Genomic DNA, 20920 nt, shown 5'->3' on the forward strand with positions numbered 1-20920 from the left:
ATTTTGGACTTAAATTATATTTACTAGGATCCAACAGAAGGAGTCCGTTCCTTCTTTTGTTTTTTAGTTCTTGTTGCCGCTTGGTTCTTCGTATTCCCGTAGTGGTTATAAAGACAGTTTTGACTTTACACGAAAAGATTGGGAAAGTTGTGGGTGGGATTCAGGATGAGAATCAATTTAGGAGTCACCAGACTCAGGCTGCTGGTGGTGGCGGGCTGTTGGCAGGTCTTCGTTCGCGTCCGCAAATGTGAACCAGGAAGCGGGGACAGCAAACTGAGAGTAGCCTGGAACTGGCAGCGGCGGCCACAGCGCCCGCCCGAGAGGCGTTTGAATTTACAAACTTCGTCTCCCGTAATCCCGAGGCCCCGGCCGCCCAAATCCCTGCGGCAGTAACCTTGCTGCGCGGGCTCGACAGGGCCCTGGCGAGCTCCACCTCCGGAGGCGCCCCCTGGGGCCCGGGAGCGGGTGCAGTGGCCTGGGCCCGCCCCGCGGCCACGTGGCCAATGGTCGGCGCCGCCCCAGACACCTGCCCCTACCTTAGGGGGCGGGGTTACCTGGGCCCCGCCCCCCGCGGCTCGGATTCCCAGGCCGCGCTTCCTCCTCCTCTAGCCCCGCCCCCAGCGCGAGGCCCCGCCCCTTCGAACCCTGAGCCCGGGCGCCTCGTGATGTCACGGCAGCTTTGATACAAAGAGCCCTTCGGCCCACGCGGGTCTCCCGGCAACGGGCTCGGGTGGGGGCGGGGCCGCCGCCTTCAACTGGGGCCGAACCGGGCAAGCAGCCGCAGCTCGGACCGGACAGTTTCTGCGCCCTCCGCTCGGCCGGCCGCATCCCCGTCGGCCCCGCTGAACCGCGCCCGCCCACTTCTCGCCCTTCGGCAGCACACCGACCCGCGGCCGGACTGGGGATGCGCACCCCGCCGGTCCCCGGGGGCCAGGTAAGCGGCGGCTGGGAGGCTCGGGGTCGCGGGGCTCCGGCGACACGCACCTGGCCCGGCCCGCAGCCTCGCCACCGGGGAAGTTGCCGGAGCGCGGAACTTCGCCCGCCCCGGGAGGGTCCGCCCTGTCGGCCCTGGCCGGGGAGGTCGGGTTACCTGCCCCCGGCTCGCTGGGCCACAGCGGGAAAGTCGCCCCCCCGCCTCCCCCTCCGACCCTCTGCCGGCGCCCAGGTGCGAGGTTGGGCAGCACTAGCCCCGGGGCGCGGGGAGACGAGGCCAATTCTCTCCTCGGCGCCGTTTCAGAAAGTGTTTTTAGGGGGACCTAGTTGGCCGGGAAGGAGGCTCGTTTGCCCGGACGCCTCCCTTGGGACATCCCGCGTCCTCGCGTCCCACCTCGGCTCCCAGCGCGCCTGCCCCTCCGGCACCAGTGTTGCCCCAGCTCCCTTCCCTTGGCCCCGCCGAGTCCCGAAGCAGGCTCTGCACGGCCGAAGATTTCCCGTAGCTTTTGGAGGCTGCACCGTTCCCGGGCTTCCCTCGTTTCCAAGGGTCCCTGCCAGGCAAGAGGGAGGACCAGCCTAGTTCGGGGTTTGGGGACAGGGCCCTGCTCCTTCCCAGCCGAGAGGCTGCGGAGGCCGGAGGTGTGCGCGGGCTCCCAGCTCGTAGCTCTCTGGGCCGCAAGAGCCGGCAAGTCCGCCCCGGTAGTAGTTGCTGTTGTCACAGCCGCTTCTCTGCGGGCGACAAGCGTCTCTGAGGTCTTGGCGGAGCAGCCTCTGGAGAACCGTGTGTGTGCTGCAGGAACCCTCCCCAGCCCCAGACTTTATTTATTCTCATCCCTGCATGCTCCAGTGTTCGTCTTTCCACATTTCCCCTTCTTGCTAGCCCTGCTCTCCCACAGATGGCTGGAGGTGACACATCTTTCAGCCCTGAGGGACATGCCAGTGTTCCTTAACTGGTTGATAGGCCGCCTCCTCAAAGGAGTGTAAGGGGGCTGAGTTCCTGCACTCAGCCTATAGGACTTGGGTGGGAGCCCTCTGGTCTGGTTTCTGTGGATCCACCAAACCTCTGGCCTCCCTACCTGGAGGCGGGTGCTAATCGCAGGGGCTCCTGGGAAGGGGCACCCCCAGGTCCTTTCCCTGGTGCAGTGTGGTTACAGTGATTGCTAGGCGGCGGGGGGAGGGTACCAGCTGTGTGTGTCTCAGACCTCTGCAGTAGAGTTCTCTCTCTCTCTCCCTCCCTGTAACCGTCTAACCCAGCCTTGGCGGAGTCCTTGAGTCACTGCCATTGACTGGGGTCTTGCCACCCACCTGGCACCAGCTTACTCAGATAGACTGGCCCAAACCTTACCCTGCTGGCCTGGCATTCGTGAAATGCTGATTATGTGCCCAAGGGCTATGACATGCAGATACTTCCCTCCCCTCAAGGTGTTTGAAGGCTGGTGGGAGACTGATAAACTGGGTCTAATCACTCCCTGCCCAGCCCTCAGGCAAAGTTGATCTGGGTTGTCTATGAGGTCCCCATGACTAGGCGTGTGTGTCCCCTGTGGGATTCTTGAGTAGCAGGCAGATGCTTGGGCACATGCTTGCTGGGGAACAGCTTTGTAATTTGGTGACTCCGGCTTTGATGGAGGGGTGGGGTGGATGACTAAGGCGGGCGGGAGATCAGACAGTGCTCAGGGGAGGGACAGCACTAAGCAGGCCAGGTGAGCAGGCAGGAGGCGAGACCTTTGCCCCAAGGAAGACCAGTAAGAGAGACTATCCGGAGCCTGTGCATAGAAAGGACTTTCAGTCTAGCAAGGGCAGGAAGGAGGAGAAATGAGCGTGCCTGGAGCAGCCTGCACTGGGGAGGCACTGGGCTGCAGCTTGAGAGCTTGCTGGTGGGTGTTCTCCTGGCCCCCACTCTCCTTCCCTGCTGGCCTCTCTTCAGAGTGTTTGGACCCTCCCCAAAGCACACTGGCCCCTTCATGGCCTCTCCTAGCCCCCTCCCCTCCTGGTGGGTCCAGCTACCCTCACACTCAGGGCTGTCTCTTCAGCTGCTTATGGGGGGCCCTCACAGCTCTCACCTTCCAGCACCCTCCCCACCCCACATCAGAGTGGCTGGAAACTTCCTTTCCTAGGGCTGCGTTCCCTCCTCTGAGGTGGCCTGTTATGATGTTTTCACAGCTGATCCTGCTCTAAGGGGCTTCACGGTTTCACTTCACTTCTTATATTTTAGGTGTGGATAGGGAGGAGGCACGGGGGAGCAGGGGGAGAGGCTCCCAGTAAATAGCAGGTGAGCAAGTCCGGAAGGCAGGCACCTCAGGGACTCAGGACCTTAGGCGGGGAAGGGACAGCCTGGGCAGAGGGAGCCCACCCTCTGGCCCTGTGCCCTGGCCCTGTCCCCCGGCGCAAGGCTTATTGCCTTTGGAAGAGGAAGCATCTGTCTGATCTGCCTGCTGTCCGGCGTTGGCAGCGGGCACAGTGCCCTGGCCTTGCTGGGCGTGCAGGATCCCTGGGGTTGGGCTGTGGTCCTCTGTGTCTTGACTCAGCACCTGAGCGTTGATGGCATCAAGTCACTGGCCTCTCGAATGAGGAGGACTGCTCAGGTCTTCCTGCTGCCCAGTCCTGCGACTGGATAATGTGCCCACGGCCAGCCGGGCATGGGACAGGCGTGTGGACTGGGCACATCCACCTGGCATCCTTCTGGACGTTGTGTGAACGTGTCTCCTGGCTGTGGTACACGGTCCCCTCCATCAGGTGGCTTCCAGGGCACAGATCCTTCCCCATGTCTCTTCACCCAGCCCCCACCAGGCACATTGCCCAGTACAGGCAATTCATTCATTCAGTAATATTTGAGCATCTAATTCGTGTTAGATTCTTTGCTGGGCACTGGAGACACAGCAGTGAACCCGACCGGCAACAATCCCTGCCTTCACGGAGCTCATATGACAGCAGAGGGCAGGCAAGCAGGTAAAACCTGCAGCGTGAGAGACGGCAGGAGAGAACGCGGGGTCCTGGGGAGTGCTGGGCAAGGAGCTGTGTTTTTAAACAGTTGGCAGGGCAGTCCTCGCTGAGAAGGTGGCCTCTGACCAAAGAGGCCCAGGCAGGGGAAGCAGCAACCGCAAAGGCCCTGAGGTGGGGCCGCGGCTGGCGAGGTGTATCCACGGACCTGCAGGGAGGCCGCTGTGATTGGAGAGTGAGCCAGGGGACGGGATGGAGAGGCCAGGGGGCGCCTGACGCTGCCAGGCAACAGCCGGAATCCCAGGAGGAGAACAGTAGCACAGCCGAGATTAGAAATTCCCGGGCACAGAATGCACTTCAGTGCCCTGTTCTCTTTAGCCCCTTGCTGTTGAGGGGTTTGGGCCTGAAGGCGTTCCTTGGGGAGAGGGGCCTGCACGTGGCCATCGCTGCATGGACTTCCTGCCCTCAGCGCGGGTCGGCTCAGACGAGCCTGTCTGAGTGGATATGGAAACGGTCCTTGCCAGACTGTCGATACGAGCCCAAACCACTGCAGTGCTGTCCGTACAGCTGTCTAAGCAGGCAGATCACGGTCGGGGCTGTCCCCGTCCCCACGGGCCAGTGCTACGGGGGTGCAGCAGGTGCAGCGCTCAAGACCCACGCGGTAGCAGGCAGCCCCCACTGGTCCGCGCTCTGGCCAGCCACCCCCAGGGCTCTGCTTCCTCGTCTCCTCCTTGGGCTCCCTCTTCACTCCCTCTACTCATGGCCAGGCGGCAGCTCACTTCTGTGCCCCGGTCTCCTTAGGAGCCCAGCCGAGGTGCTCACGCACCTGATCTCTGTATAGCTGGGGGCCCCAAGTGTGTGTGTGTGGGTGTGTGGAGAATAGGCATCCACAAATCAGTGCATCCTCCGAGGGGCGCGTGGAGGTCTGAGGAGGCAGCTCGGCGGTCCAGGGCCGGGGGCTCCGGGTGACCTCAGCCCAGCTTGGTCTGGCAGGCGGTACGAGTAATACCGACTTTTCTACCCCGCTTCTTGACTTCCTTCAGAAAAGGGGAAGTTGCCCGACTCTTGGGCATTTTTTAAATTGATTCAACCTGCTTCATCTTCCCAGACAAGTGGGTTCTTTCCCAGCAATGTAAACACGACTCAAACGAAAACAAAGCTCCGTAGCAGTTATTATTAATATCTGTGGCTCTGCTCGTGGGTGCTTTTCTCTTGTAAGGGATCCAGAAGAGGAAGGCCTGAACAGAACTGGAGTGTGGGAGAGTGGGTGGGAACCCTCTCACTCTTGAGTCATCTTTTGTCACCCCGACCCTCCTGCACTCTGCAGGCCTAATTACCATAAAAAGGGGGGGGTCTCACGTGTGTCACGTGGCCGGCGCTGTCTGCAGTGGACCCGGGGTAAGAGAGCTGAGAGGGCTCTGCTCTCAGCACCAGGCTTCAGTCTCCCTCTTAGGATAGGAGAGACACGGGAGCAAGTTTCTCCTTCCTGCACGCCGGTTTTCCTGGGAGAAACACCTGCCTCAGAACACAGGTGCCTTCATCTCGTGCTCGGTAACCCAATGCCTGTTTTCTTAAAATAGAAAAGAAGTGTCAGAGCAAGGAAACACCTGGGTCTAGGTCCTGGCCCTGCCGCTTGCTAGTTGTGGGACTTTGGGCAAGCTACCTCGCCTTCCTGGGCCTCAGTTTCCCCACTCCCGGCATGAGAGTGGTAATAGTATCCACCTCGCAGGGTGATGAAGCAGGTATAATGAGCTGCTGTGACCTAGAATACCCAGAGCGGGTTCTGACACTTGCTTGGCTGGGGCCTGGTGGACGGTTAGGTAGCTAGAAGCAGGATGGCGGGGTCCCTGAGAGCCTGGGCTCCGGAGTCGGGCTGTCTGGGTTCGGGTCCTGGTTCTACCAGTTGCTCTGTGTGGAACCTTAGGCAAATCATTTAACCTCTCTCTGCCTCCGTTTCCTTGTCTGTGAAAAGAGAGTGATGCTGTTACCTCTCTCATAAGGTTGTTACGTGGCTCAAACATGTAAAGGTATGAAAAGCACTTAAGACAATGCTTGGCTTACAAGCGAGCTGTTATTTTTAGTTCCTCCAGGCTTCTGCTGGTTTGATTCTTGTGACTGATAACCTTAGCTCCTAACAGAACTTCTTGCAGGGAAGATGTCAGCCCCAAAACAGGAAGGTGGCAGGGGAAAAACTCGGCTACCCGAGGGCAGGAGGAGCAAGATTCCACTTCCTCAGCTTCCGTGCTTTTAAGTAAACCCACTTGGCCTTTGCGGATGCAGACTCTGGGGCTGAGTGAAGTGACTGGCGCCTGCCCGAGAGGCAGCCTGTGAGTGAGATGCAAAGCACGTTCCCAGGTGAGGGCCGTCTCCCCTGGGCTCGGTGTGGAACAGTGCCTGGTCCTTCCTCCCAGAGGCCGCCTGCTCTGCCGGCCGTGGCCCCTCTACCCAGGAGGGTGGGTCCGCACCTCTGCCCACTGTCCTTCGCCTCCAGCCGGGACCTGCCTCTCTGTCCACCTGTGCTCGGCTGGAAAAGCCAGCTTGGAGCAGGGCTGCCCATCTGCCGCTGCCAACACAGTCCCTGCCTTATTGAAGCACTTTGCCTCTGGCTGGCTGCAGGCCCCAGGAGATCTGGAGAGGGGCCAGGTAGAAAGGTGTGGGCTCTGCAGCCACCCGGCCACGTCGAGTGACTGCCCTTGGTAGTTTTCCAAGGAGCAAACCTGCCTGTCTGTCTAGCTTGGCTGCTCAGAGGTCTGCAGCTCCACTGAGGCGAGGCTGGCCGGGCTGACTGGTCAGGTGGGTGGTGGTGAGGACAGCCTCTGGCTGACAGGGTTGAGTAACCTTGAACTGATGGCCTCCTGGCGAAATGAGGGTTCTTGTTGACAAGGCAGGTCTGGCCAGCACATTGTTGTGTGATTATCTGCAAGAGTTACTAGCAAAGAAGGAGCTCACAGCAGCAGGTGTGTGCGTGTGCGCGGACGTGCATGCACGGAGTTGTCATCACCCTTAAGTGTACGCACGCGCACACACAGTCAAAGGAACTGGCTGAATCCCTGTTCCCCACCAATAGTCACACTGTATTTTATAGATTCTAAGACATAACTTCTTCCTCACATTTTAACATCTCAAATTGCTATGTGTCATACATTTGCTGGTAGGTTATAATTTAATTGACAGTGCCGTTTCTTGGTACACTCGAAATAACAGTGCATCTTAAAATCAAAGACATCTTGGATTTGATGAAACACGGAAACTAGGTAACCACTAGAGAATGTACATAATTTGCCCCGTTTCTTTGAGGAAGGACGTAGAGCCACCTTGTAGTGGTGGGAGGATTTATAAAGCAACATTGATGTGGTTCAAGGGAATGAGCTTGGATACTGGGCAGACCTGGGCTCAGTTTCCAGCTTTATAGCTCAGAAGCTGTGTCACCTTGGGAAAGTAGAGCAACCTCTCTGAGCCTTGAGTTGTTCCTCTACCAGATGAGGGTCACGGCTCCACAGTCATCAGGAGTGTGTGCGAGGCACCCTTCCCTGTTTCTCTCTTGCTGGGTACTGTCTCAGGTACTGTTTCAGCCCTTCCACCTGGGCTGAAAGGGAAGATGAAGGCAGGGAGTGGGTCCTTGGCCTTCCCAAGGTAGCAGAGGGAAACTGGCCTTCATATCTTGGCTTCCTGACTCAGTTTACAATCCTTAAACATCATCTTTTCCTTCCTTCCCTCCTCCTCCCACTTGGTCTGAGTTTTCATTTTCACATGTTTCCCTTTAGCCATTTTCTTTCAAATCTCTCTCCTCTCCCTTTCTGTAAAATCTTCCCCCATGTAGCCTCTTTGAAGCTCCCTGTGGTGGGAAAGGGGAGGAGGCTATGCCCCGTGGCCAGGGTGGCACAAGCCCCAGGAGCCTCAGCTGACAGTAGTCAGTGGTCTAGTGTGCTGTGGTCCCTGCAACCTTCAGCTCAAGTCCAAGTTCTGGTGCCACCAGCCCAGCTAATTCCTGTGCCCAAGGCCTGCAGGGCTCACCCTGAGAGGCTGCTCCAATGCCGAGTGTTGGACCCTGCCATCTCCAAGTGTGTTTAGCATTCCTGCACCTTCCTTGCTGTGTTGAAATCAGACCTTGTTCAAACCCTAGTCCAGCTAGCTCTGTGACCTTTTCAAATTGGTTAACCTCTCTGAGCCCCAGTTTTCACATCTGAACGACGGCTGATGCACAGAAACACCCAGCACATGCTAGGTGCCTAATAGATGCATTCCTTCCTGGTCTTCCTCAAATGTTTGAGACCACCCTGTGTTTCTTTAGCTGGATGCCAAGGGCTCAGGGAGTGCCAGCTGACAGTGTCGCTCCAAGCAAATGCCCTGAGACAGATGGGGGAGTTCAGGGCAGGGAATAGCACAGGTGAAGGCATGGGGACTTGACTGTATAAGCGGGATGTGGTGGGTGGCCTGGCTGGGCTGCAGGGGGAGGGAATGGGGTGAACAGTCAGTGCCTTGGCACCTGTGGGGGGTGAGATTGACAAGGGGGGCTGCTCCCTAAGGGAGGAGCAGGGCTGGGGGAGCCGCAGGCCGAGGCTCAGTGAGAGGTGGTGGCTGGCGGGAGACCCTGCAGAGTGGGCAGTGGTCTTAAAGCTTAGTTTTGTCAGAGGTCTCCTCTCTCCTCTCAAGATGCTGATGAAAGCCAGTAGCCCCACTTCCTTAGTTTTGTGTATGGTGTCAGGGGTTGGCAGCCCAATTTTTTTTTTTAAATAAACTTATTTTATTTATTTATTTTTGGCTCCGTTGGGGCTTCGTTGCTGCGCGTGGGCTTTCTCTAGTTGTGTTGAGCGGGGGCTGCTCTTTGTTCCGGTGCGCGGGCTTCTCATTGCGGTGGCTTCTCTTGTTGCGGAGCACGGGCTCTAGGCGCGCAGGCTTCAGTAGTTGCGGTAGTTGTGGCTCGTGGGCTCTAGAGCGCAGGCTCAGTAGTTGTGGCACACGGGCTTAGTTGCTCCGCGGCATGTGGGATCTTCCCAGACCAGGGCTCGAGCCCACGTCCCCTGCATTGGCAGGCGGATTCTTAACCACTGCGCCACCAGGGAAGCCCTCGCAGCCCTCTTTTGATGAGGTGGTGTTGGGTCTCTGGCATAAAGGTGGACCTCTGTCCTTTGGGTGTACCAAGGGGTGTAATGAATTAAACCAGCCCTAAGAGAAACAGAGCTGCAGGTGGGGCAGAACTTTGCTTTCAAAGAGCCTATACAGGGCTTTCCTGGTGGCGCAGTGGTTGGGAGTCCGCCTGCCGATGCAGGGGACACGGGTTCGTGCCCCGGTCCGGGAGGATCCCATGTGCCGCGGAGCGGCTGGGCCCGTGAGCCATGGCCGCTGAGCCTGCGCGTCCGGAGCCTGTGCTCCGCAACGGGAGGGGCCACAGCAGTGAGAGGCCCGCGTACCGCAAAAAAAAAAAAAAAAAAAGCCTATAATACCTGGTGCAGTGGCCCCTATGGGACCCCCAGGAGGCAAGGCTACCACACAGCTCCTGGCTGGGGACAAGGGGAGCCAGTGGGTGAGCTGTACCAAGGCTGGAATGGAAAAGCTTCCCCCTTCTCTCCTTAAAATGGTACAGGAGGGGCGGGGGAGGTGAGGATGAGGACCCAGCCTGGCGTGTGCCTCCTTACCCGGTGCCCCAGGGAGAGTCACGGGCAGAGACAGGGCTCACCGGAGGGAGGGTGCCCAGAGGTGGCTGGAGGGCTCTAGAAGCTCATTTCTGGGCCTGGGGGTGAGGGACATAGGTGGAGGGTGGAGGGAGGGCATTGGCCTCCCAGATACAGTGACTTTCTAACTGGGGCTTGTTTAGGGACAGGCATGTGTGACCCAGGGAGGAATTGTGTTTCACATAATAAGGGACGTCACGTGCCAGGGCTTGGGGGCTGGGGGGTGAAGCTGGACAGGAGCTTGGGGTATGAAAGGAGCGGGAGAGGCAGTGTCGTGTCCTGAGGCCGAGACTGCCGCGGGGCCTGTGTGTGCTGGCCTGAGGAGTCAGGACCTGGTTCTGTGGCCACTGGGGAGCCCACAGGCTCTTTGAGGGGGTCTTGAGGGATTTCAGTACTCTAGGACTCCCTGGTGGCCTCCCCGCTCTGAGCCCCAAGCTATGGCTGCTGGCGGGACCTAGTGCTTTCCCGTCCCCACTGTGGGGGGCGCCTGGGAAGGGACCTGAGCCCTGGCCAGCTGTGCGCCGCTGGCCCCAGTGCAGGGCTGCACCCCTGGAACCGGCAGCTTGGGTAGCTGGACCTGGCAAAGAATGCAGGACAAAAAGGGACACCTCGACTGAGCCTGCCGGGAGCACTGCCGGGGACTCTGGGCTGATGGAAGGTGCCGGAAGGTTATAAAAACAGAGAGCCTGGCAGGGGTCTCTGTGGGGTGGGGAGGAGGAGAGTCGCTGTGTCATTGGCCTGCCTCATCCCACCCTGTCCACTCCAGGAGGATGGGTCAGAAGGAGCCTTGGTCATCAGCTGTGGGTAAACCCTGGCACCTGCTTGGCCTTTCAAGGCCCGAGGCTTTCTGTGGCAGAGAGGGGCTGGAGTGGGCACCCAGCCTCGCTCTGGACTGTCAGCTCCGCCCAGGTTTGCCCCCTGGGAGGTTATGTCACATCGTTGGAGGGTGCCCTGCTGAGGGAGTGCGGCTGGGCCCACCTGGTGGGCTCTCGGGGGCGGAGGACTGGCCCCTGCTATCCCTTCCCCAGCCTTCACTTTAAACTCCTCTTGTCAGGATGGTAACCCAGGGAGCCCCCAAGACAAGCCCCACAGACTCTTGGCTGTGTGAGTAATTAAGCCCTCACTTCAGACGGCCACATCTTTCAAAGCTATAATTTGTAGCCCAAAATAGTTGCCTGTTCAGAGAGCCAGGAGAGCCCTTGATGGGCCCCCCTTTCAGTGTGCGGCCTGTGGATTCGCTTTTTGCCGTTTGAGTTGCTCTCCACCTGGCCCGTGGTTTCCTCAGGAAGAGCCGTAGATATGATGGCTGGTGGGAGCTGGGGCTTCCCGGCGGGTACTTGGGGAATCTTTTTTTGAGAATTTGGAGGGGGCAATGGAAGTTAAGGCTCCTGATTCAGGTTCCCATGGCTCCACCTTTCTGTGTGATGACAAATGGGCGTGGAGAGAAAAATCACAGCATCACTTCAGGGCAGAGTGGATTAAATTCTCTGGACACCGGGTCCTCAACTGTAGGGAGGAGACGGTATTTACTGGCAGGATTTTTAGGGGAGGAAAATGAGACCCGCCCCAGTAAAGCACGGAGCAGACGCTGGCCACGTGGACGTGGTCGGTGCTCCCGTGTGTTACCTTCCTTTCCTTGCTTCCTCTCAGGTGTGGCTCCACCTGGCCTCTCGTAGACAGATCTTGCGTGTGGATTCGGGGAGGTGGATGGGGGGTACTCGACTCGGCCAACAGGAAACACCTCCCTTGACCTGCAGCGTCTCCAGGCTGACATGCCTAGAATTCTTGGGGCTGGCTGCTGGGTTTGGTTTCCAGATGTGGAAGCAATTTAAGTTCTGTTTTCATAATCCCCAACAGTTTGCCTCCAAAGTCCATGTTCTCTTTTGAAAATCAAGACCTTTGGCTCTGTCTACTTCAGGGGCAGTGGGGGAGACTAGCTGGCCTGTTGGAATCCTTTGTGTTCAGAAGGTAGATTCACCAGGGCACTCAGATCTGGGACCCTGGGCTTTGTTGGGACAGTTAGACCCCATCAAGGGCTTGATGCCCGTGGGAGCAAAAGTTGACCCTGAGACCACCTCCCCTATGGGTTTTCCTTGGAGGTGGGTCGCTTAGCCAAATTCAGCTGCAGCATCTGCCTGGCCTCTTGGTCACCATCACTGACCCTAGACAGCCAGCCTTGCGGCGGGGGAGGGGACTCTGGTTCTGGCAGTGTCGGGGGAGGCTGGCATCACAGCCGAGGAGGGTGCCCACATGTTCCAGGAGTGGTAGAGTACCCTCCTTCCTAAACTGACCACAACACAGGGAAGAAGTCTGCCCTGGATTTCAAGTAGCCAGAAATACTGCCTGGCATGGAGAAACTGGTAATATCTTGCTCAATTACTAGGCACTGCTGGCCACAGAGGTGGCCTGGCCCAGGATTAGAGGCTCTGTGGTTCCAGAGCTAACTGTTGGTCTCTTGTCAACCAGTCACTATTTAGGCAAAATAACTTTTATATTTGTACTATAACTACACTGTGTACAGCTCTGGGCAAACAAAAATTGCCTTTGCAATTTTAAGTGCCCGTGATTGAACTGCACACACGCATCTCTACAACGAAACTATAATACCTGTGCTATTGAGAGAACACAAGAAATGGAAATAATTTACTTAGATCCGTGTATAAAGTGCTCATGAAACATTGTCCTGATAATCGTAGATCCACCAGGCTTCAGCGTCAGCAAAATACAGTCTCTTTAGAAGCAGCGATATCCCAAAATGATCATGGAAGGGAGGCCAACAATTCCTTTGACCAAAAAAAAAAAAAAAAAAAAATCCCAAGTTTCTTGACAAGGTTCTGGAGATTCAGTAGTTAGTTCTCTATGGAGGTTGAATTGAATTGACCTTGAAGGAATTTGCTCTTATTATCCAGGTGGGAAAGTGGGCGGAAAGCACAGACCTAGCTGAGGGGTCTCCACACAGCCTTCCTAGAGGAGGAGGAAAGAGTATTAGTTCTAGGGCTGCCCTAACAGTACTCCCGGGTCGTGTGTGTGTCTGTGTGTGCGTGCCCGTGTCCGTCCACATCCTAATTTCCTAATGAGGACGCTGGTCATACTGGATTAGGGCCACCCTTATAATAACCTCATTTTACTTTAATTACCTCTTTGAAGACCCTGTCTCCAAACACAGTTACATTCTAAGAGACTGCTGGTTGGGGGGTGAGGAGGACACAATTCTGCCCATAACAGAAAGGTTCTCCGGAATCATCCTCCAAGGGGGGAGGAGGGGGAGGAGGAGGAGGGTGAGCAGAGCCTGGCACCCAGGGAGAGCCCAAGAGGAGGGGAGGTAGCTCTGCCTTCAGGCAAAGGCCCGCCATCGATGAGGGGCCCTTCACATTCTTACAGCTTGAGCCGCCCCTGCCTCTTGATCTAGTCATTTGTAACCTAGACTGCTCACCCTTCAGCTCTTATTCTCAAGCGCTGGTTTTACCCGAGGATGTTGTGCTGGTCCTCTGAGCTCCCTCTTTCCCCTGACTCTACCTTTAGGGTAGCATTTTTAAAGGGTGGCTGCCCCTTTTCATAGTTCTTTTATTTTTGAAAACTTTTTAAAAGTCTGTTCAGATCCTTCATGCATTTTATCTGTTTTATTAAATTTATTATTTTATTATTATTTTATTAATTGATTAATTAATTTGGCTGTGCCACGCAGCATGCAGGATCCTAGTTCCCCAACCGGGGATCGAACCCGCACCGCCCTCCCGCACTGCCCCCCCCCGCCCCAGTGGAAGCGCAGAGTCTTAACCACTGGACCACCAGGGATGTCCCCCCATATTCCTTTTAAATGGAGCTAAGTTTGTAAGAGATTTTACACTTTTCCTTAACCAGTTCAGCAAGTTTGGGGCAACTGTCTTTCACGCTCTATGTAGGTAAGGTTTACTTCTGACGTGTTGAAAAAAATGAGACCTGTAAGAACTGATTATGGGAGGCCACTGCGGCTGGGATTGGCCCCCATTCTCGGCCACCAACCTGCACGACTCCCATAGGTTTTGCCGTAAGCAGTGCCCTGCAGTGGCTCACAGCACCTGCTCCCCAGCCCTCGTGGCTCCAGAGCCCACCATACAGCCCCTGCAATAGCCGTGCCTCCATCACCACACAAGGGAACCCCACAGTGTTTCTTGGAGAGCCCAGATCAACCCCTGCAACCAGGACAGACCATCAGGGAGCTGGTCGTGGAGGGAGACTGCACCGTTAAGGATTCTCATGCCCAGATGCTCCCCGGTGCTGCTACCATATTTGCTTTATGTCTGTGTGGGAGATTTTTCTCTGAGCCATTTGAAATAAAATTCGGCAAGATGTTATTAAAACTAAGGGCAGGGCTTCCCTGGTGGCGCAGTGGTTGAGAGTCCGCCTGCCGATGCAGGGGACACGGGCTCGTGCCCCGGTCCGGGAAGATCCCACATGCCGGGGAGCGGCTAGGCCCGTGAGCCATGGCCGCTGAGCCTGCGCGTCCGGAGCCTGGGCTCTGCAAAGGGAGAGGCCACAGCAGTGAGAGGCCCGCGTACCGCAAAAAAAAAAACAAACAAAAAAACCTAAGGGCATTTCTCCTTCATAACTAGATACCGTTAACACACCTAGCAAAATCGAGCATCATTCCCTAATATCACCCAGTATCTACTCCATATTCCAGTTTCCCTGCTTGTCCCCAAAAGATCTTTTACAGCTAGGTGGTGGTTTGCTTGCTTGCTTGAACCGGGATCTAATCAAAGATAATGTTCAGTTTTTATATCTCTTGGTTAATTGAAAACAACAGTTCTCCCAGTGTGGCCCTGGGACCAGTAGCATCAGCATAACCTGACAACTTGTTAGAAATGCACTTTAAAAAAAAAAAAAACCTACTTCAACCTATTGAAATGCACATTTTCAGACATCACCCCAAACCTACTAAATCAGAAACTGATTCAATCTGAGTTTTAACAATCCACCGCACCCTCCAAATGACTCTAAAGTTTGAGAACCACTCGTCTAGAAGAATCCCCCTCCCTCTTTTTTTTTTTAACATCTTTTTTGGAGTATAATTGCTTTACAATGGTGTGTTAGTTTCTGCTTTATAACAGAGTGAATCAGCTCTACATATACACATATCCCCATATCTCTTGCGTCTCCCACCCTCCCTATCCCACCCCTCTAGGTGGTCACAAAGCACTGAGCTGATCTCCCTGTGCTATGCGGCTGCTTCCCACTAGCTGTCTATTTTACGTTCGGTAGTGTATATATGTCCATGCGACTCTCTCTCTTTGACCTAGCTTACCCTTCCCCATCCCCGTATCCTCAAGTAGGTCTGTGACTTTATTCCCGTCTTGCCCCTAGGTTCTTCATGACCTTTTTTTTGCGGGGGGGAGAATTCCATATACATGTGTTAGTATACGGTATTTGTTTTTCTCTTTCTGACTTACTTCACTCTGTACAACAAACTCTAGGTCCATCCCCCTAACTGCAAATAACTCAATTTCGTTTCTTCTTATGGCTGAGTAATATTCCATTGTATATATGTGTCACATCTTCTTTATCCATTCATCTGTCGATGGACACTTAGGTTGCTTCCATGTCCTGGCTATTGTAAATAGAGCTGCAATGAACATTTTGGTACATGACTCTTTTTGAATTATGGTTTTCTCAGGGTATATGCCCAGTAGTGGGATTGCTGGGTCATACAGTAGTTCTATTTTTATCTTTTTAAGGAACCTCCATACTGTTTTCCATAGTGGCTGTATCAATTTACATTCCCACCAACAGTGCAAGAGGGTTCCCTTTTCTCCACACCCTCTCCAGCATTTATTGTTTGTAGATTTTTTGATGATGGCCATTCTGACCGGTGTGAGGTGATACCTCATTGTAGTTTTGATTTTCATTTCTCTAATGGTTAGTGATGTTGAACATTCTTTCATGTGTTTGTTGGCAATCTGTATATCTTCTTTGGAGAAATGTCTGTTTAGGTCTTCTGCCCATTTTTGGATTGGGTTGTTTGTTTTTTTTGATATTGAGCTGCATGAGCTGCTTGTAAATTTTGGAGATTAATCCTTTGTCAGTTGCTTCATTTGCAAATATTTTCTCCCATTCTGAGGGTTGTCTTTTCATCTTGTTTGTGGTTTCCTTTGCTGTGCAAAAGCTTTTATGTTTCATTAGGTCCCATTTATTTGTTTATTCTTGTTTTTATTTCCATTTCTCTTAAGAGGTGGGTCAAAAAGGATCTTGCTGTGATTTATGTCATAGAGGGTTCTGCCTATGTTTTTCTCTAAGAGGTTGATAGTGTCTGGCCTTACATTTAGGTCTTTAATCCATTTTGAGTTTATTTTTGTGTATGGTGTTAGGGAGTGTTCTAATTTCATTCTTTTCATATAGCTGTCCAGTTTTCCCAGCACCACTTATTGAAGAGGCTGTCTTTTCTCCACTGTATATTCTTGGCTCCTTTATCAAAGATAAGGTGACCATATGTGCATGGGTTTATCTCTGGGCTTTCTGTCCTGTTCCATTGATCTATATTTCTGTTTTTGTGCCAGTACCATACTGTCTTGACCACTGTAGCTTTGTAGTATAGTCTGAAGTCAGGGACCCTCCCTCTTCTTTATGACTTTCTCTTTTGGGAAAGACCAGGCCAGTTGTCTTAGAAGGTGCCACATCCTTTCTGTCTGATTGTTTCCCCGTGGTGATGTGTAACTTGTTTCTCTGTCCCCTGCTTTCCCATTTAGTAGAGGTTAGGTTTTAAGGCTTGATTAGAATTCAGTGTTTTGTAAAGACTATATGATAGGTGATGCTGTGTCCTTCATAATGGAACACATCAGGAGACCAGTGTGTGATTGGTCCTAATTAGCGGTGCCAGGTTTGATCACTGCATTAAAATGACAGTAGCCTGTTTTCTCCATGGTAGTGGTACTGGGGGTGGGGTCAGGGGGTTGCAGTAATCTGTAGGGTGATTCTTTGGTATTGTGCAAGTATCCAAATGCTCATCAACCTTGGATCTAATGGTTTTATTCTACAGCTGTTGGGTGTAATGTTATATTTGTGTCCTGTCAAGCTTGTGTTCACATCTTCTGACTCCCTTCTAATTATCTTGTTTGTGTGCTTTATCATTTACTGAGAGAGATGAGTTAAGTTTTGCTCTGTATATTTTGAAACCACGTTATTAGATGCATAAATGCTTAGGAGTGTTATATCTTGTTAAATTGATTTTTATCATTTTTTTAATGTCTCTCTGTCTCTTGTCTGATATTAATATAGCCCCTCCAACTTCTAGTTGGTGTTTGCGTGGTGTATCTTTTTTCATTCTTTTACTTCCCACCTATGTGTGTCCTTATGCTTAAATTCTGTCTCTGGTAAATGGCGTGTAGTTTTTTTAATCTAGTCTGACAATATTTCTCTTTTAATAGGATGGTTTATTCAATTTTCATTTAATGAATTACTGATATGGTTGAGCTCTTTATTATGCGTCTTTTTGTTTTTTCCAATCTGATCTTTGATTCTCCTTTTCTCCCTTTTCCTGAATCCTTTTGGATGACTTAAGTATTCTCCTCTTCCATTTTCTTCTCCATTAGATTTTTAGCAACACATTTTTATTTTTATTTTTTAACTGATACCTTTTGACGTGCTCAAATGTGTTATTGGAACAGAAGTGGGGATAGAGGGCTCAGAGTGTCTCCTGGGTGGGGCTATGGCCCCGGTGTGAGCGGCATTTCCAGTGGGGTCCAGGGTCTGACCCGTTGCCTAATGGGCTTGGAAAGCAGATCTTGTTGGCCCTTCCCACACCCCTGGGACTCGAGTGCCACTTATGCCTGCAGGTTGTCCCTCCTTGGACGCACAGAGCCAAAACTCCAGCTGATTCATTCTCAGTGAGCATTGCACTCCGGCAGCGAGCTCGGGCAGCCCTCCTCTCATTGTCAGCAGGCTCCTGGGAAGCTTGTCCTGATCCGAAGGCTGGTGGGTGAACTTGGACCCCGGGGAGCTGGTTAGAAGGTCTGAATGGACATGGAGTGGTCTCCAGCTCTGGTGCCAGTTCAGCGAGACCCCACAGCCTTTAGGGCAGACTGGACATTCAGGTCAGCCAGACAAAAGACCCCTGGCCAGTGCCTGGGTGGTCACTGCCAGGATCTGCCTCAGAATCTCGCCCCAACCCTTAAGACTTCCAGCCCCTCTGTTCTGCTGCCCTGCAGGGGATTCGCCCACCTCTGGCCTTCGTTTGGCTGCCAGGGGCCGATCCAGCATCCCTCATTTCTATAGTTTTTCTGGGAGCTGCGTCATGCCCTCCTTTCCCTTGCACTCCTGGGGCGCTACCTTAGCAGCAGCGTGTGTGCTGCGGGGAGGGTGTGGAGATCAGGCAGAGAGACAGTTGAGGAGTTGCAGTTAAAACACTGAAAAAAGGCAGTGTGGGCTTCCACGCCCCTTCCACACCCCTTCCGTCGTTGTGGTGGTGGTGGTGGTGGTGGTGGTGTGTGCAACAGCAGACAGACTCATCTGACCACCTTGGCTTTATGTAAATGGAAGTTCTTGAGAAACACGAGCATGACTTTCTCTTCCGTTCATTACCAGCTTGAGGCTCCACAGCTGGTGGAGGCCAGATCCTGGACTGAACCAAGTTTGCCCGAGAGCCTCAGTCTCCCCATCTGCAAAATGGGCTGGTTTAGTACCTCCCTCCAGGGGGTGATGGGAGAATCAAACCCTCTTAGTATTTCCCACTTGAGACTAATAATAAGCTCCTGAGGAAATCCTGTTGTCACTGTTGTCCCCCTCCTGGGATCTGTGGGTCTACTTTATGATAAAAGTAGTGTAGCTGCTGGGGCGTCTACACTGAGATCCACTCCTGGGTAGGAACCCAGTCAGGGGTGGTCTTCAGCTGCCGGTGGTGCTCTCCCTGAAGTGAGGGTTCAGGAGGTGGATCCTGGAGCCCCTGGCTGGGAGGAGACAGCCTGAAAGCTGCTCTGGGTGCCCCACCCCTGGGAGGGAGCTTAACTAGAGGGGATTCTGCTCTAGCCTTGGGGGGGGCAATCTGTTTGCCTGACCTTGGCCTCCCCATCAGAGTGGGAAGTTTGGGCTGCAGAGCTTTGATCTCACAGTGTGAGGTTAGTCCCCAGGGCTGGCTGAGACGGGTGATAACCTCTAATAGTTTGGTGACCTGGTGCTCCCAGGTTTGCCCTTGGCCCTGTTGTGGGCAAGCTGAGGCCTCGTATCTGAGTCAAGGTTGCTTTTGTTCAGAAGGCAAGGCTGAGGCACCAGCCCCTCTGTGTGGACCCCTAAATCCCTCTTATTCCCACCCTCACCCCTTGACTGGCGCCCGGGCGACCCTCTGCTGAAAAGTCTCCTATGAGCCACTGATGAGCACCAACCGCCTGCAGAGCAAGGCCTGGCTTCAGGACGGGAGTTGGGGACAGCCTGCCTTGCTGCTAACCTCTACTGCCACCATCTCTGCTTGATGAGAGCTGCTGAGCCACAGTGGTGTGTAGTGGATCCTGGCCCAGGTAACCCCATCCCCTCCCTGTGCACCTGGGGCATTGGCACCAACAAGTTAGCTCCTTAACCTGAATCGTCTGCTACCTGGGGAAAGACGCAGCGAGACCCTGACCGGGCCTATCACTGTTCCTGGGCTGTTGGCTGGCTGGGAGGGTGGATGAGGGCTTTGACTGCCCACACCCCCAGTCCCCTCAAGCCTGATCAGCCTCGCCAGGCGGCAGGCTGGCCTCTCCCCGTGCCTGGGCTTAGTTTGTGTCCATCCCTCCCCCCATACCTTCCCTGCAGTGGGGCTCCACGTGTGCCCGCTGGTGCCTCGCAGCACGGGAAGCTGGGATGTGCCCGCCCGAGCTATTTTTACCCAGCCCTGTCCCCATGGAGCTGTTCTTTGGCTCCACATTACTGCCTGGGGAACAGAGCCATTGCCAGGGCTGGGGGTGGAGAACCAGAGCCTGGGAGCCTCGCGGACTCCCTCGCCCAGGCGGCATCTCAGCCTAACACTTAATAAAGGGTATAATTAATGCACAGAGAGACCTTCCAAGACAGTGGGCAGAAGACAGCCCTGGTGGGGAGAAAAGAGGCACCTGGCCTGTTTGGAGGGCCGGCTTTGCACCATGGGGTGTCTGGCTTCCAGAAGCTGCACCCAGCCTACCTTCACACCGTGTGCCACCGGGGTCAGAGGGATAGGATCCCGGGGGCTGGAGAGAGACCACTAGGCCGGCATGCACCCCTGGCTGTCTTTTCTCAATACAATGAAGATAATAATAGCTCAGGTTTGAGCACTTGCTGCTTAGAATATGTACCAACTCATTTCATGCTAATAGTTAACCCCATTCCATAGATGGGGAAACTGAGGCACTGAAGTTCAGTAAACCTAAGAGCGCAGAGCTGGTAGTGCAGTGCAGGTGGACTGACCAGGATTTGAACCGGTCAGTCCACCTGCAGAGCTTTTGCTTCTAACGCCACTCCGCCCCCCGCTCTCTGCCGTGTTTCCAAGCATCCATGAGGTGTGAGGCATTATTATTCTCCAGGGCAATCTTGCCAGGTAGGTATTTCCATCCCTGTTTTTAGATGAGGCTCAGAAATCCAACAGCTGGGTCACAGCCAACCAGCGACCAAGCGGGGATCAGCGCCCAGGCCTCAGGCTTCCAGCGCCGGGCTCTTGCCAGCTGACCATCAGCAGTGCAGCTTGGGCCCAGTTGCTGACCACCTGCCCCGTGCTCCCTGTGACGCTGGCTGTGGGGTTCAGATGTAGAAGTCCTCATGTTTACCCCTTTAGGGGCTTCCCTCTCCCTGGGAATGTGGAAATGAGGTCACCTGGAGTCAGCTGCCAGGAAAATGGGCCAGGTGGGGTAGTGGGAGGACCAAAGGAAGCAGTCGAGTCTGGGCCCTGCTGCACCCCCTCCGAGGGTGTGGCCAGTGGGGCGTTGTTGGCCCCTCTGAGGCCTGGAAGGGCCCCACGGGTACTGATGCTTGGCCTTCTCACCAGCCGTTGAATTCAGCTCGTGCCGACTTGCTACAGAGGAAGACGTGACTTTGGGGCCTGCTGGCGGGTGAAGGCTGCTCCTGAGGCTGGAGAAGGCGGCCCCACAGGCAGGCTTTGTGCCTCCAGGCTCCCACTTCCAGCCCGGGCCAGCGGCATCCAGCCCCAGTCAGAGACATGGGTGGGGGGCTGGAGAACCCTGGTGCCGCAGACCTGCCCTGCCGGAGCGGCTGGCTGGGGCGTGTTTGCCCAGCCTTGGGCCTCAGAACTCTCCAGAAACCCTCTTGAGGATGACCTGCCTCCTGGCCTCCTGTCTGTCCGGGATCTCACCAGCTGACTAGCCAGGGACCCATGGGCTTCAGGGGCAGCTCGGCTTCTGCAACACGCAGCCCCGAAGGAGGCCGGATCAGGATTGAATGCTTCC

At 54.6% G+C, this 20920-nt stretch overlaps 1 protein-coding gene across 1 annotated transcript in view; it reads left to right on the forward strand.

The window, feature by feature from the left end:
* The first annotated feature begins 853 nt into the window (after positions 1-853).
* The window catches only part of RAB11FIP4 (RAB11 family interacting protein 4), a 38062-nt gene continuing 17995 nt past the window's right edge, over positions 854-20920 (forward strand). The window contains exon 1 of the mRNA XM_079725784.1: positions 854-934. Coding sequence (XP_079581910.1) covers positions 905-934 — 30 coding nt within the window. The 5' untranslated portion in view covers positions 854-904. The remainder of the gene's footprint in view (positions 935-20920) is intronic.

This window comes from Hyperoodon ampullatus (assembly GCF_949752795.1).
Source record: "Hyperoodon ampullatus genome assembly, chromosome: 19".
Classification (NCBI taxonomy): Eukaryota; Metazoa; Chordata; class Mammalia; order Artiodactyla; family Ziphiidae; genus Hyperoodon; species Hyperoodon ampullatus.